We start from the raw sequence: 17,661 nt of genomic DNA on the forward strand, positions 1-17,661 counted from the left end.
GAAGAGAACTAATTCACCGACCAGTAACCCACTAGTCAAAAGCGACCTTCATGTATATGCGTAAATTTCTGGGAAGCTCTGACAAATTTAGACACTGACTAAGCTTTGAAAATTCTAAATAAATGATGGTCATGTTTTAGAGGGTGGAACATGTACAGCTCCTGAAGGAGGGGAGTAACAAGTAAATGAATAAAGTCACACAAGCAGTGAAAGAAGTTAGAACCACCTGAGAATGTAATACTATTCAATATAATATTTTATACAATAATTATTACTTTTGTGCAGAGGTTTTGTCAAAGATTTGATTCAATTTGAACACTAACTGCAAGACAACCACAGGACAGACCTACCTGCACGGCACTGTTTAGGAAGCAGCTGTTCTGGCCTGGCTCATTCAGCAGTCCTTTGGTGGGGGCCAGAGACAGCATGCTCCCCGGCTGGTACGATTTCCCCAGATTGCCCCCTGGCTTCCTGAAGAACTTGACCCATGCCATTGGATAGCGGGGTCTGCCTTCAGACAGGTGGGATGGTCAGACGACAGGGCAGGTTGGGGCTGGGATCAGATCCCTTGGCCCCTGAAGGAGTGAGTCCCCAACAGTCTGGGGCTACGTTATTCCACAAGCTGCACCAGCTGTCTTGCTACACATGGGCTTCTAGTGCATTTCTGCAGCTCATATAGAAGGCTCTTTTACTTTATCTGCAATTTAAAAGTTTTTCCAAAAAAAAAAAAAAAAAAAAAAAAAAAGTTCAAAGTCAGCACAAAAAAATTACAATCCAAGTCTTCGTTTTGGAAAGCCTCTGATGATCGGCTGTCTGATGCTTCTGATGAGATCCGTTTTGACCACGGGGGAACACATCTCACTCATCCTGTAGTCTTGATGGTTTGGCACAAAGCTTCTTAACAGCTTCAGGAAAGGTGGACAAATGTTGCCACATGGTCCTGATGCTACTGAAGATATTCAGCTGCAGTCAATTGTCCCTTTAAGAGGTTCATCCATAGTAAAGTTTTATCCAGGCTGGACAGCAAACACAGCTGGGCTGTGTTAGAGAAAGAGAGAAATGAGATTAAATGAGATTTTAGATGGCATGACAGACCTTAATATCAGTTACTGCTGTTTTTAGTTGCTGTAATTGCTCTTTTCACTGAACAACATTTTTGTACGAGAATGATTAAGTGATTTTATAATAACAGAAATATAATGAAAATCTGAGCAGCAGCTCCCTTTCTATTACTATGTTACAGACCAAACTGGACTTTTTAAAAGACATGTCAACAAAGCTTATACATTAACTTTAACAAACAGCCTTTGCACTGAAGGCGTGTCAAACTAAAGGCAGCCCTAACTAGGTTGCACATTAACATTCAGATAAATTTATTCTGATTTCCTAAAAAGACAATAAAAGCCAATAGACACTTTAAAATTATAAAAAAAAAAGATCATGCTGAATTAGAGCAGAATTTCTATGAATGTGTTGAATATTATGGAGCTCCAAAGAGTAGAAAAATACAACACAGCAGTAACACTCAACTGACAGTGAAAACCTATTAAGTGCAGCTTGACTTCATTCAGTTACAATCACTGGTGCTCAGGAGAAATAAACCACCAACAATACTCACTGTAAAGATCTACTATCCCTACTGACAGCAGTCTTGCACAGCTCTCAGTACTGATAACTGCAGACCACAGTGTATGCCAGTAATGATTATTCTACCTACAGTGTTACAATTCCTGATTATTTTTATTATTGGTTATTTACATTTTCTAATTTATAATTTAATTTTTAATACATCACACACAATAACAAATTGCTGTCACAAGTCACCACAGTTTCTTTAAATTTGTTTATTTTGGCTCATTAGCAGTTAGAAAATAAAAATGCATCAGTTTGACAATAATAAGAATCAAACAAAAATGGCAAATTTCTAAAATTGTAACCAGAAATGTATTTTTTATTTTTTATTTTTTTTATAATGTTACATCTAAACTGCAGTGTTTTCATGTGTTGAGATGATTTTAAGTGGATTTTAATTGGGGTTTAAATTCCAAACAGAAAATGGTCAGTAATTCTTGGCATGAGAATTTAAAATTTCCATATAAAAATACTGCTTCAAGTTTCTCTTGTGTCCCATTTTGTCAGTTTGCCTGGCATTGTCATTCTTTAATAAATGCAACTACAAAAGAGTACCAGCCTGACCTATTTTTTGGACAAGAGATGAGCAGTAGAGGACACGATAACAAAGATGCAGTTTAATTTATGAAACTTTGAGTCCACACAGCTTAAACAACACAGCAACTTACACCAACAACATGTGCAGTGAATGTGCACTGTGTACCTATGAAAGCAGCGCTGAACACAGACTACTTGGGAGAGGTTTGATGGATGATTGTGCTGAGTGAGGCAGTGGAAGCTGTGTCTAGGTTATTACGTTAGTGATGCCCCTAGAGGTACCTATAGTCACAGCCTGTAAGTTTTGATATGTTTATTGTGATTTTTAGAGGATATTCTTTGATGTCATTTTAAATGATGACAGCTTGTTGTGTGGCTTTATGGAAAACTGAAGTTGTGGCAAAGCAGATGTACCTCAAGCACCAAAAAAAGTACAAAGAAGCAACACTGAGCAATAGTTCCTTGTGTGATACATGATGATTCATCCTCCTTTAGTCCCTCACACCTAAAAAATAACCTCAAACATTTTGTTATTCAGAGAGAGGACAAAATAATAGTGCCCTACTTCTTACAAACAATGAAAATTCCCTCTTGTAAGTCTCCAGAACCACACAAAGTTTCAGCCAAAACCAGTTGGACCACATTGCCATCCTGGTATTTCAGGAATCCTCAGTGGACAATGATGTTGCAACAGTGTACCTTTCCAGCAGCTTAATGGTGCAACCTGGTGAAGTTGACTATTTAGTCATCTTCACATGATTTTACTTCATATGCTAATGTCTCTGCTCCTGTGCTTTGCCAGTGGCCTCCATAACAATAACATTCCAAGGCAGTCACTTAAACTCAGAGTTGCTCAAGAGCTGTTGTTTTCGGATTAGTTTCAGGGGTGGAGGGGCAAGTGGAAAAGTCTATACTCCACCTATACAGCCCACCCTGACCAATGACATTGACACGCCCTGACATGTTTCATTGTAAATTGTCTCCAAGCACATACGAACATCCAGTTTGTTAGCATGCAATGAAATGGGATGTGTCCTCACATTTCTTTGATATGAGAAACTAATTACAAGTCAGATGCCTGTGTACATTTCTTTAATCCCTCCTTCCAATTCTAATAACATTATTATTTTTCTTTTATTCTTAATTTTGCAGGGTGTCAATCACTGTGGCCCCCCAGGTCAAATTTAACACTGATCCATAATAACTATTTTTAAAGATAACACAATAACACCCAGCATGTCTGGGTAGAATCTCAGCAGGACACAAACAATACCACACATCCTCACGTCCACATTAGTCAGCGTCAGTTTGATGGCATGTAGAATGACGCCAACACATGTTTTGCAATGTGACTATGCCTACAACAGCGCAAGTAAATATTTAAAAATGTTTTTTTTTAAATCCTGGTCCCCTGTATTTTATTGCATTATGGTGGTCCACTTCAAAAAACTGTCAACCTCACTTATGCTAAACTATCTTTTACTCTGAGTGAAATTGGCACTTGCTGACCACAATTCAGGGACATAATTTTAAAAGATTATGCTGTGTTGCTTAAAGGACAAAAAGAATCATTTCTCCACACAGGGAAAAAACAGGTTTCCTTTAAACATGTTTGCCACTATTTCACAATAAAAGTACTTTCACTGTCATTTCATTTTTTTGTGACGATGAGGCCATTGCTGAAGAGAGCTCAGCAACTACTTCAGCTTCATCATGTAGTGTTTGCACTGCAGGACACTGAGCACATTTTTAGACACATACTTGCTGAGTTACAATCCAGAGAGGTTAAAGTGGCACATATTGTACCTCACCTTTGAGCACCGTTACAGATGAAAGACTGATGAGTTGGAAAGAATTATGCACATTGTCCAACATGAACCTTTTTACTGTGTTTCATCTACTGATGTTTTAATAAAAAAGACTTAAACTGAAAAGTTGAAAACAGATCCCTCATAATCATTTTCAACTAAATGCAGCCATATGAAATATCTGCTTCTTTGTTTATAAACCTGGGCGGAGAAAATTACTCAACTGACTGGTCACAATATTGTCCCGAAGCCAAGCTTATGTCATTGCCTCATGTAAGCCAAGACGGTTGTTGACACCCTTCCGTTTCAAGCCTGAGTGGTGAATTACAACATTTTCTTCTGGCTGATTTTACTTTTTTCAGGTTAATCTTTAGAAGATTGTCAATATCAAAGCTGTTACTTTTTTTTTTTTTTTTTTCCATAAAACCCTCTTAATATCAACACCTAACCAAAATGATAGCTCTTTGTTCAACGCAGGTCTCACAAAGCAATTAATTTACTCAAGTTCTGTTTAAGTTAACTGGGTTTAATAAAGCTAACACTGGTGATCTTGGATAGCAAATGGCTCAGTTGACCATGAGTTTTTTTCAATTCAGCTATGTTTTCATGCACATTAAAGAAGTCGGGTTCAATCACATGCAACACTGACAGATCAAGAGCAGGGTTTTTGATATGAGATAAGATGAAACCAGATATCACTGTGTGGAAATCAGATCAAGACTGCAGAAGAAAGTAATATTCAGAGAGGTGAAAGATACATAATCCAAGAACTCAAAAAAAGCACCACTAGACAAAGCAGAAAAGGGGCAAATTTTAAATACCAAAAGGAATAGTACACAAAGTGTGTAAAAATATTATATATGCTTTACTTTGTGGTTGCCGTTTTACATGTTAAATGTCCTTAAGTGGAACACTAATGTAACTATCATAAATAATCTATTTGAATCATTTAACTATTAGCAGTAATATTATTTCTGCTGTATGTGACCAACATTTTGTATGAATAAATTATCAGGAACCAATTTTCAATGTATAAGTATGCATCCTTTTAAAAAATTAAATAGCTAAGTACTTCAAATCATCAGGGCTCAGTGGGAATACTTTGCATTTTTATGATCTCTTATCATTAATGCAATAAAAACTATTTTCTTTTCACAAAGTCACCTCATGTTCTCTGAGGCTGCAGGGACAGAGCTGTAGTACAACAAGCTGCACAGAACCAACAGCAATAACATGAATAATGAATATGAATATGAAATTAATGTTCAAATGTTTAATGAGTGACTACTAACTACCTACAGTGTGTAATAAACCCTGTTTCATAACCAGAGTGGGACATGTGCTGTACTGCAATTGTTGGATATATTTTGAGTCTTTATACAGGTTTGTCAAGATGCCAGTCTGCCAATACTAAGATGTCAGTCAAACTAAATCTCTTTAGTACTTGTTATTTAATATTAAGACTATGTATTTTTTTTTTCCAACAACAGATTTGTGAGGAAGTGGAACTTAATTCAAGCTACCTCTGTTAGACCAAACTTTCAGGGTTAATTTCCTAAATCTAGCTAATTCTGCTTCATTAAACAGACACTGGGTCTGTCTTTACAATTTAACAACAAAGGACATCAAAACTTACTTTTATAATTATTAGTTCATAATACCTTAACTATCAGAGTAGTTGCTATATTGATAATGGCTAATGGGGATCTAAATAAATAAAGAAATATTCGTAACCTAATGACTTAATAACTGTAATTACCAACTTCATACAACAACTTAATAACCCTGGATGATGCTAAAATCTTTTCATGTCATTGTCAGCCTACTTCTACCTGTGCAACTTTATGAAACTAGTTTAAATTTACAATTTAAAGAAAAAAAGAGGCGACATAACTGTTACATTGTTGTTTCCTATTCTATGGTTATTAACTGCATGTATAAAACAAAACCTACATCAATCTCACTACATTATGGAAGTCTGTAGTATAGATGTGACTGGAAGCCAAACAAAAGAAGTAATTTCACTTTTTCTCTCAGGAGCACCAGTACAGGAAGTCCAGCTTTCCTTTGTAAACAAAGGCTTTCTCAGACTTGTCAAGCAAAGACCAAGATTGACTTTTTTTTTCTCCCTGTCATCGGGAAAATGCTAAGGCTAGCACCTCAGAGCAATCAGCCAAAGAGTGTGTTGTGCATCAGCACCTTTGACAAGCTTAAGAGAGTCAGTAAGATGTGGACATGCTTGGTGTGAAGGCATGGGGAGTCTGATTCTATAATTTATCTATTAGTGATCTGTTGATGGATAGCCTCATTAAGAATGATTCAATTGATCTCCTTTATACGGTAATGCCAGGAGCAGCTGATGAATCAATCCGTGGGAAATTGAGTCACACTACTTCAACATCTACAAGATGTGAAAACAGGAATACACTGTGGGAACAGCACAAAGAGAGAAGGAGCATTAGATGAATATAAAGAGGCCTTTGTTGGAACAATTAGGCTTACAGGTTCACTTCCAAAAACCCATCAAAGTGTTGTTCATGGGTCATACACAACCTTTAAATAAATTTTGATCCACCTTCTCCATGATAAAACACAATGTGGCCCACAGCACAACACAATTTCCCACCTCTCTATAACTTCTGAGATTCTGTGAGTCAAGTCGAGGTGCAATCCACCTTTTTCTCAATGCAGATCAATATATCTTCAGTCAAGCTGGTGCATTATCCACCTGCACGATAGGTGAGAGTGTTCCCTCCTGCTACTCCACAAATCTGAGTCACTGTTGATAGATGGCTTTCCTTACTTGGGTTTAGATTCAACAGCAACTCAGCAGCAAAGCCTTGCGCATGATTTTGGTTATTTTCTAGTTTTAATATGTGCTAATTTCTTTCCCCCGTGAATTACACATCACCTTACCTAAAACAAGAAAGTTTTCAAAAAACAAATTTATCTTGAGAGGAAAAAATCTTTGGTTCTGTTGATATTGAAAAATCAGTTTCCACCTCTTTAACTCCTACTCCCTTGAATAGCCTGCAGAGTTTCTATGTAAGAAACGTGAATCTGAACTGCTGCCTTGCAACATAATTAAACAGTATTTAAAATTAAAGTGGACTGTTGCTAGAGTAACAAACAAACACTAATGTTAGGAATACCAACTTTTATGTAAAACAAATTCTATGAGCTTTACTTTACTTCATCTGATGATTTATGATCAATTGGCTGAAAGTTGCCTGTGTGATACGCTATAGTTTAGGAAAATGCAAAAAGTATCCTCATGAATAAATGAAATAAAACATTCTGAAGAAGCGAACAGACTGCATTGTGTTTGTTGTTAGAAATCGTCGTTTCAAAGGCTGCACTACGTCTGTTAAAGGTGCATCTGTCTGAATTTTACTTAAGATCCAAGTTACCTACCAGTGAATAGAAAACATTCACATTCACTCATTTTTTTTTCTTTTCATGTGTTCGCCTTGGGTATAAAAATGCTCCATTTCTGGTGCAGTCATGCAAACTTCTTAGAAGTCTGACTCATTTGTTAAATGTAGGCATGAAGTCACATTTTTTATGTCTCACAGCTGACAGTCTCCCACTCAGACATGTAATTCCCCTTTTTATGCATTTTTTTCTTTTTAAATTAAGTGATGAACAAAGTGTCTGACATCAGGACAAACATTTCCTCTCCACTGCCGACACCATGTTTTAATTTTCTGTTATTTAGTGCACCGATTTTCCAAACACACAAAAGTCTGGAAATATACAAGAGCCCTACAATATGTAGCCCCTGCATGTCAGAAATGAAGCAACAAAACATAACCCTGCACGCTTAAGTCCTTAAATAACAGCGAAACTTGACTATAAAATTCCCTACGGACGGCAGACATGGTTTAAGCCTTCAGGCATCAATGCACCGGTCATTTCCTGTGTGGGCTTCCTGCTCAAAGGCTTGCCGCTTTCCAGCACACGGTCACCGCATTCAACTCTGTGAAACTGAACAGGTCACCTACACCACACTGAGTCACCCATTATTCCTTAGTGCGTCCAACAGAGGAAGAGGGAGAACAAAAGCACATGTTCCAGGATCCCATACTGAATAGAATCTGACTGAAATATAACATCCTCCTCTCCGCTCTCAAGATTGCTTCCTTAATGTCCTCCCACTTGACAGGAGCTTGCCAATAAATATCATGTATGATGATGTTGACCACAACCCCTGTTTCCTTTTTCATTTTTTTGACTTTTTCATTCAACTCAAAGCAAAGTTTAAAGTTGCAAACTCCTGAATCAGGTCAAAACACTTGATCAAAAGCAGATCGAGACATGGCACAAAAAGCAAACAACACTTATTCCAAGTGCTCTTCTCCACACGCTTGCAAACAGTGAGGTGAAAGAAGGCGTACTGTCATAACTGGTTCTTCAGCATGCCTCCGTATCTACATCACCGTCTTGGTCCTTGAGGAAATGTTCCACAGTCATGAACGTAAAGGATGAGTGTGCATGATGTTTATAGGGCTGATGATCTCACTGCTTCATCACCACTGTGCTTGTGTGACTGAGGTCTGCTGCTCTACACTGGTCTTATCACTGGGGTGAATTAAAGTGAGAGAAACCAGTTCACTGGGTGCATTGCATGAGGGTCTGCCAATGAGTTTTGAATGAGCCCCTATTAAATTCAGAATGCTTGGTTCAAATGTATATATATAAAAAAAAAAGGGGTGTGCAAAAATTACTTAGTAACAAACCTCTCTGTCCACAGCAAAACATAACAGGAAACTTGGCAGTTAGCTTGGACTGTGGTTGTTTATCCTGAGGTGACACAACACTTAAAGAGACAGAGGAAAGCTGTTATTTTCACATAATAAAAGTACCTGAAAGGCATATTTAAGGGCCAGTAAATATAAACTCTCACAGACTAAGAAGATATTGTGTGAAAATAAAAGCTAAATACGTGAGGAGTAGACACTTAAGCCTCATTTTGGTTAAGCTAGCTACATATTTTAATATTTCGTGATAAACTAGCTAGCTGTCAACAACAACGCGGCAATGGACGACTTTCAACGGGAAATACCAACATAAAGCTGGACAAAATAAACTGTCAAAATGACAAAACAACTCTCCTGGTGTTTTAAACATTTCCACAACACATTTTGAAACTTAACAAGCCTGCCAACTAAAGCTACACGACCGACAACAGGCAGCTAACGCTAGGCCTACCTGGTTTCCCACTTACCTGTGCTCCAGGTAAAACTACATTTCCGCCCCACGTACGGCTCGTACACAAACACACAGTAGGGAAGTTTAAGGAGCCCCTTGTGTAAAAAGCTACTCACCTACGAGAGAATAACAACCCAAAGTGTGGTGAAATCCTCCAGTGTGGACAGAACAAGAGTTGGAGTAATTTTGGTGGAGTTTCGGCGGAGGAACCGAGTCGCTGGTTGAAATGTACTTGAAGGGAAAGACGCTGGAAACTACATCACCAACCAGAAAAACAAAGTGGTATCTTAACGCCGTTGAAACTTCACCCTCTTTGGCTTTTGTGGGGTTTCTTTTCTCTCACAAATCCCACTTCGAAAGCAGCAGCGGTCTCCGTCCACTTGCCAACATATCCCGGTCCTCAGAGGCGTGTGCGGCTCTGCTGCAGTCCGCTGATGTGCGGCGGTAGTGAGCAATGGTCGCTCGGTCGACTTCGGCACCTGAAATACTGGATTAGAGATGTTTTCAGAGCTGAGATGTCAAACCCCGCCTCTTCAACACTGTATTTACTGCAGTCTGCCATGCTACTGTACACCGCTGCCACAGCCACAGCGCACACACACACACACACGGACGGACACACACAATATTTGCAGAGCGCCAACTCTGCTGGCAGGCTCGTTAATGTTGCTTTATGGTGCAGGGGTTTGCAGTTTGCAGCGCACTACAGTGCACAGTGTCAGTTTACAGTTCCCCTGCTGCAAAACTGCACCACACACATACTTCAAAATGTGTTCAAAAGTAACCCGTCTTTCTAGAAGCCAGAGAATCGCTTAAAATGCATTTAGATGTTGGTTTTTAAATTTAGTTTTTCTGCAATCAGGGTTGCAAAAAATGAAATGGCACGAAGCAAACGGGAGCAACAGCATATCTGAGCAGTAATGTGGTGGGAAATGATTAAGCATGCTTTCAGAGGTGTTAAACATTGACCTTTGTGGTAATACCCCAACAATGTAGTGGCAGTTTTAAGACTATGATGATTATGAACAACTGAGAGCAGGGGAAAGTGATGTAAGGCTCTTGTTACCCAAACACCATCTGCCTTATCCTGTTATATAAAGAAAGCAAATGAAAGGGGTGAAGGCTACAATTAAAGCTTTTCTCCCCTTATTTAGAAGCAGGAAACTAGTAAGTGTTATAGACCTATCATGTTTCATGTCCCAAGCTGACCACATGTTTATTTGGAATAATTACATTAATTAAAATAAGTAGGTTGTATTGCCTCCACAAGAGGGCATATTATATAGGCTATATAATTCTAGGGCCATAAACTATATTTTTGATGATCCATTAGTTTATTTACAAAAACATCTCTAGCTAATAACATTTTAATTTGCGCAATGACTCTGGGTTAGCCTGATCATAAATGAGAAATAAACACAACTTCAATATGGTCAATGCATGTATGGATGTTTTTGTTTCATTGCTACAGGTGAGGCATCTGTGTAATATTTGAAATTAGCGCTTCCACTAATTTACAAAGGTCAGTCCACTTTCTTAGCTTTCTGTTTGTAATCCTCAAATTCAAAAACGAATGAATTAATTTGCAATGTCTGCCTAATTTAGACTAAACACTGCAGGGGGTCATCCAGTTTGGTAGAGCTTCTATGAAACCTTTAAATTCGGTGTAGATTCCAACCAGGCCACGCATCCAACAAGCTTTGTGTTTAAGAAAAAGTGCTCTGCTTTCAAAATAATCAGCACAGTCACTCATTAAGGCTGAGGAAACTGTGTGCAGTGATCAAGTGTGCGGTGAGGGGTCACAATGTATCAACGTGGCCCAGCCTTTCCCCAGGAAGTACTTGAAAGAGCCCTTGAAGAGACAATGCCATTTCCCTCCACACACATTTCCTCAAGGGACGTATAATGCTTCCTCTTAAAATATAAAAAAGTCTGGGTGTTGTAATGTGTAATAGGTAATAATTTTGAGTGATATCAGCTTTCAGGATCTTGATCTACAATATTTACCTCACCTTTTAACTTCAAACTGACCACACTCAAACTGTAGGAAATAAAAAAAAAACAACAAACCTGTAGGCATTCTGGAGAGTTAATACATTTTTTCTTAACCTTTCTGTTTTCTGCAACCTTTTAGACAGGATTAACAAAATAAGTATTTTGTTATTGGTGTGGTGCTCTGAGCTCACATAGACAAGTTCCACATTTTTATGGTGGACATTCCCACACTGGCTGTAGGCCTCCTTGCCTTGAAGAGCACACAGTGAATATCTTATAACTCCCTATAAATTATGGATCAGACAGCTCAAACAGATCAAGTCTTCAACAAGTTGCCCAAATGTAAAGTTTTCTCTTTTGACCTTGGTGGACAGTTTGCACTTCAGCCGTTGGATATGACAATTTGTGCCCTGTCAGCATTGCTGCCCGACTCTGAGCCAAAAGTCTAAAAATGACTGTATCATTGCACTGACACATCTCTGCCTGGCTGGCATGCACTTTGAATGGCTGCTGCAGAATAATGGCTCATTGGTTTTTGGACATGGTGCATTCATTTTTATCCCTTGATATGTGTACTTGTCATAAATGTTCTCTACTTTACTTGTTTTTGCAACTTTGCAAAAGTATGAAATATTTAATTTTGATTCTCTTTGATATCCTGCTGAATGTGAGGTTAAAGTATTCTTGCCCTTTAATCTAACAGCCCGGCAAACCACTGATTGTACACAAGTTTGATTCTGTTGTGAAGGACATTTTAAATTCAGAATAATTAGTGAGACTTTGCCAGCTCTGCAAGGAGACAGTGCACATAGTAAATGTCCCTCTGAGAGCTGGGGCCATTGCCCTGACTTCTCACCTTGAGAAAACCCCAATGAACAGCAAGAGATCTGCTGAACACAGTGGATAAACACAGCTCAAATGACAAACCTGTGTTCTCTCTTTGCCTTTTTGCAGTTTCACCAACAGCAATAACATTAGTACATATCAGTTTTTAGGAGCTAGTTTTTAGAAAGGTTTACTGCTAATGTGGCACATCAGATATGATTTATTTTACTTTTCTCTCACTACACAGCCACCAGGTTGCCAGTGCTTTTTGTTCGTTTGTTGTTTGTTGTTTGTGTCTGATAGATAGATTCAGTGATGATTTTGATTGGGTCACTGGGCAACTAAATTCCATTCCAACCCAAATGTGCTGTGCCATTTGAGGTGGAATATTTTTAGTAATGTGGTCTGGCTTTTCAATCCATATTTACTGTACTCTATGGCACTGAGACACAAAGGAAAAGTGGGGCAACAATTCCAAAAGCATACAACTAAAGTGCACTTTCAGTGTGGTCCCTTGTAGACCAAGACAAATTTAATATGAAACAACAAAAGGTTGAAATTTCAAAGAAATGAATCTGATTATTCACAAGTCATTCCTGAAGCATTTTTCTGATAGTGGGAATATATTTTAAGTAAATATGAATTTGAATGATTAAAGCTACAACTACTGCTGGTTTCATCTGCTGTAGTAATAGCAACTGCAAAACTGAAGTGTCTAATTAAAATATAGACTTAATATGCTCCTGTGTCAGCCTGGGTAATAATAAATGCCCTAGTTTGTGTGCATGTTAGGGTGCGCGTACGCAAACTTGGATGTGTGTGGTATCATGGGAAATGCAAATAATTCAAATGGAGCAGCTTGTTCTAATGAAGTAGTGAAGGCACATGAGGACACAAGTTGTCCTGACCATGCATGTAAACACAAACAAATATGGGATATTTGCTCAGAATACATGTTGTGCGTGAGTTCAAACTGTGAGACTGTCAATCAGAGTTCGTCCCTTTTCAATGAAAACGCCCTTTTGTCACTTTCTGCAAAGTGGAAAGACTTAACAATGCAAAGCTTGTATGTTCTCTGTGAACACCATTTGTTGTGTTGATATTGAATTACTACTAATGAGGAACCACACAGTAGTGAATGCCCTGTTGTGACGCAAGAGATTAGACATGCTCAAATGCCACAATGGGGGCCATGGGAGGCGACGCCTCTGAAGCAACTCGTGCTATGTTTAACTGGGGATTAAAGTCTGGTAATGATGCGTTTTTTGGAACGAAACTGCTCCTCAGGTTTCAGATGAACAATTAAGTCAATGGTTCTTGGTAAAGACTTTTTGTTCAATCACTCCTCATTGTACTTCATAGTTGTGACATCTGGAAATGCATGTTAGTCCAGTCAAATTTCAAAATAAAGGCGGGCAGAAAACAAAGAATCCTCTATTATGTCTTGTCTACATTGTGGCCGACATTATTCACTGAAGTGTATTTCATGATGACTTATGGCATTACTACAAATACAACATGATGTCCCAGCATGCAGAGCAGGTGAGAGATTTTGTCCACCTAAAAGGAAAGGCCCTTCTCTGCACATTCATTTTACTTTTGGATCATTTGTATTAATTTAAATTTGCTTTCTACTCCCCGAGTAGTACTGTGCTCATTGTTTTACTGCAGAAAAGTGGATGACATAAGCATCAAATTTTGGCAACTGACCATGTTACATTAATTCTGGAGTGCAGCCAAAGGGGTGACTGTGATATATTTCACTGCTGTGTTTGCTGTATCCGTGGTAGCTGCAGCTCACAGGGAAAGCATGCTATCGCCTCAGTGTTGCTGTCAGTTAGGGAAAGTAATACCCTTCATTGACTAAGATAAGGCACATTAATTATTCTTTCCCCGGCAACATCATCAAAAATGGAGTATTTCCTCGCTAACTCCACATTAAGGACATTTATAGCTATTTTCTACTCTTTCCCAGTTTCTCAGAAAAGAGAATTTTACTTGTCACCTGAAGTTCTCATTGCCACAGTTTGTTTATTTAATGGTTGTTTTAGCAGTTTTAAGTTAATAATTCCTCACTAAATATTAACCAAAGAGAGGAGGTTAACATATTGACCAGTCAGGAATATAGATGAGTCCCCTGAGGTAAAAGTCAAAGGCTGGATTGCTGTGAGAGAACAAAGCTCTAATTGGTCTCGAGGGGTTTTCCAAGTAAATAGGAACACAGTCTTGAATGTTCATTTGTCCAAACAGGCTAATTACCAGCCTAGCTGTGTGCATTCTTCCATAAAGTGGCTTCTACATTGGTGAGTTTTCCTCTACTTAACCTCTCTGCACTTGATAAAAATGAGTGCACATTGCTCAAAAATCATTTGCCCTTCAAAAGATTTGAGATTCATTCTGGCATTCACCTCGTGATCCCCTCCAATTAAATAATGCCACAAACTTCAATGCACACACACACGCACACACACACACAGGCAGACACACACAGAAACAAGCAACTTATCTAGGCATCCAACCTGGCACACCCTGCTGACACTTGACAGAATGTTCTTACAGAGAGAAACATAGTTCAACCCATTGCGTCATTTCACCTCATTTCAGGAGTGGAATGTGTACCCTGTCGCCTTTCACCTCACCAGCAACCCAACACCACCCTACTGACCCCCAGGGATGTTTTATTTTCACTCATATTTTTAGATATCCCATTGGGCTTTGCACTTTCCAGTGAAAATGACCACCTGCTGCGCACATCCATCAGCATAAGCAAGTATATCATGTCATCGGATGAGAAAGACACAAACTAAACAGTTTACATGCGGTAGATTAGCCGTGCTTTGCAGTTACTTGTGGATTTTTATGTCAGCAGGTCGCTTTAACACCATACTGCAAGGTTAATCCCAGATTTCCAACATGTCTGGTGGAAAATTTGAGCATAAACTCCACCTGCAATCTGTGTCTGTGTACGCTAAAGCCTTTGAGAGAGAGAGAGCCATATGTCTCCCTCAAGGTACAGTTCAGTGCCCTTGCAGTTTTTCTTTCACAACACATTTGTTTCCTCACTCGACCCACGCATACTTAAAGAAACCTTCTGGGATATTGGCTGGTCATGTGGATCAACCTTTTAGCAGCTGTCTGTGTCAGCAGCATACTGCACACTCAGTGTTTGGTGCTGTGTGTGCAGATGGAAACCCGAGGGATGTCAGTGTTAAAACATGACAGTGAATGCAACAGCAGCAGAGTCCGTTGTTAACTGCTGACAAAGACGCTGAAGACCAGCTGCTTCAGTAACAGTCATCAGCTCGGTCACACAGTATAAAATTAAAGGTGAATGGAGAAATTTTGTTGAATTTGATGTCTGTCTTACTCCCTGCACCTGTTGAACACACACACAAAAAGGGCATGTTCCCGTCTTATCAGGGTACTTGTTACATAACAAGTGGCCTTAGATTCCTATCAGGTGTTTGTATACTATTTTCTCTTCAACAAAAGCACTTTCTAAAAGGACTGCACTGTATGAGCTCACTGAGGCTCTCCCCAGTGATTTAGAAGGCGTGAGCACAGGCAGACGCCGTGAGACTCGATTGCTGCAAATAACTCTTCAGTTTAGGGACATTCTCTCTGATCAACAGGCCATTCTATTGTCCAATCTATAATTCAGTGTCCACCGCCTGCTGTGCCATCCCATGCCAAGGCAAAAACGCCTGAAGGGAAACTGGTTGCAGTTAGAGGCTAATAATCGAATCGTCTGGCTCCCCGACCCTCAGCCTACGCTGCAGCCCCTGCCAATAATATTTCCGTTGCTGCATTTTGATAATGGCTACAATCAAAGTTCAAAGACAGTTCATGACTGCCCCAGATAAACAGTGCTCAGTATTTACAATGGAACTTGGCAGAACTACTGGCCCTGTTGGATGCTGGGTGGTGTGCTGTACACACCGTTCCCCTGATGAGGCTGGCAAGAGGAATTCAATAGGACTTGAAAAAGGAGTGGCACCGGGGGCTGCACATTCCAAAGGGTCTCCAACAGAGGCGAGGAATGCTGATGCTGGACCTGCTCTCGGGGCTGTAGGAAATCTGAGTCATTACCTAATTCATTTTTGGAGACCCGGAGGACATCAATGATTTACACAAAATTGAACACATCCATTCTCCAGACAAAGCTGCACCTGTCTTCCAGACAATCAGGATTTCATGAGACAAGCAAGCAAATTATCTTATTTCATTAAATTTTTGGATTAAAAAAATGACTGTCTGCGGGGCCAGGTGGCGTCTTTGATGCTATCAATTAAACAAGCATAATTTTGACTTCCTGGAGATTGCTAGTTTTGTCTCAAGATTACTTTTTATGCTAACTAATAAATCCTAATTATTATTATTTCCAAATAACCCACTATTGTTGCAGATGAAAGTGTAATAAGATCTCGAAAAGTTTTACCTGCTGATTTAAAAGCATAAATGAAGATGGTGTAGAATGTCACTGCCCTGGTGTCACAGACACAACAGAAAAGGAGAAGTGTATTTATATGAACCTGCTGAAAAATATCCAGAGTATAGTATACAGAAACTGGCTCAGACACCACACTGACACCAAAGACACAGTGTGTTCATCAGCAGTAAACTTGAAAACCATACCTATAACTTACTTAGCTGACGTCAAAGCTCAGTGATATGTACAACTACCATGTTATCTCACATATGACACCTTGTCATAGTGACTGACAGCTTCACCTACAGTGAGATCTGACCTCCTAACTGAGACTGTTAATCCTCCTGACCATCTATCATTTTCCATGTTGTATGTATCCACTTTTGATCAGTCAGACTTCAGCTTTCATGAACAATCACAACCACCAAGCACCAAACCTATAGTCACTCGCATAAACTCACACTCTGGATGTCAAAGCTTAATCTGTGTTCACAGGTGAAATAAGGTGATATGCTCTTTTATGGATTTAACCTTGTGGGCAGTCATTACACTGTACGCAGCACATACAAACATAGAGAACACACCTTTCACACGTCATTCATAAAAGGAATGACAGCAACAAGCTAGCATGTTAGCTTCATGGTACTAGCTGCAGAATACAAAAAAACCCCCACAAAACATGAGATAACATGAGATAATACATTTTGATCTACTCTGTTAAAAATTACTGATTAGATAATGTGAAAAACTAAAAAAAAAAAAAAAGCTCTCTTCCAAAACCTGCTGGTAACTTTCAATCAGCGAAGTCTGTTTGCTTAAGTCTGCTATATGTGAGATAGGTTGCTGAGTGCTGAAGTAATAAACAGTAATAAGAGCCAGATAAGACGTGAGCACGGCTCATCGAGCAGCTCTCCCATCAATCCCCACTCCTTCGACTGGGCATAGCCAAAAGGTGAGAGACACATCAGTCAAGCAGCTCATGTCAGTGAAGCAGATTTGATTTGTCAGGCAGTGTAACCTTGAGGCGTGTGACAGTGGATCACACGTATCTTTGGCCTCTCATATGATGCGATAAGTGATGGGTTCGCATACGACGATAGCACACAGGCATAGTATCATTCACTCAAGTGAACCTTCACTATAGCTCATACCATCTCACTGTGAAATTATTACCAGGGGGCCTGTTGTGGAATATGTTACAGATTTGCATCCATATCCTGAAAG

General features: G+C 39.2%; 1 protein-coding gene across 3 annotated transcripts in view; it reads right to left on the reverse strand.

Annotated features, from left to right (window-relative positions):
• The window catches only part of usp53a (ubiquitin specific peptidase 53a), a 32,863-nt gene extending 22,994 nt beyond the window's left edge, over positions 1-9,869 (reverse strand). The window contains exons 1-2 of one of the 3 annotated variants that reach the window (XM_071477606.1): positions 9,305-9,869; positions 351-1,038 (exon numbers count right to left, since the gene is read on the reverse strand). In XM_071477606.1, the coding sequence (XP_071333707.1) occupies positions 351-494 (144 nt within the window). In that variant the 5' untranslated portion in view covers positions 495-1,038; positions 9,305-9,869. Of the gene's footprint in view, positions 1-350; positions 1,039-8,716; positions 9,261-9,304 lie in introns of those variants that run through there. The other 2 variants (XM_071477604.1, XM_071477605.1) reach the window with 2 other exon arrangements.
• Positions 9,870-17,661: the final 7,792 nt, after the last annotated feature.

This window comes from Trachinotus anak, unplaced genomic scaffold, assembly GCF_046630095.1.
Source record: "Trachinotus anak isolate AG129_WGS33_773 ecotype Australia unplaced genomic scaffold, CSIRO_AGI_Tana_v1 ptg000005l, whole genome shotgun sequence".
Taxonomy (NCBI): Eukaryota; Metazoa; Chordata; class Actinopteri; order Carangiformes; family Carangidae; genus Trachinotus; species Trachinotus anak.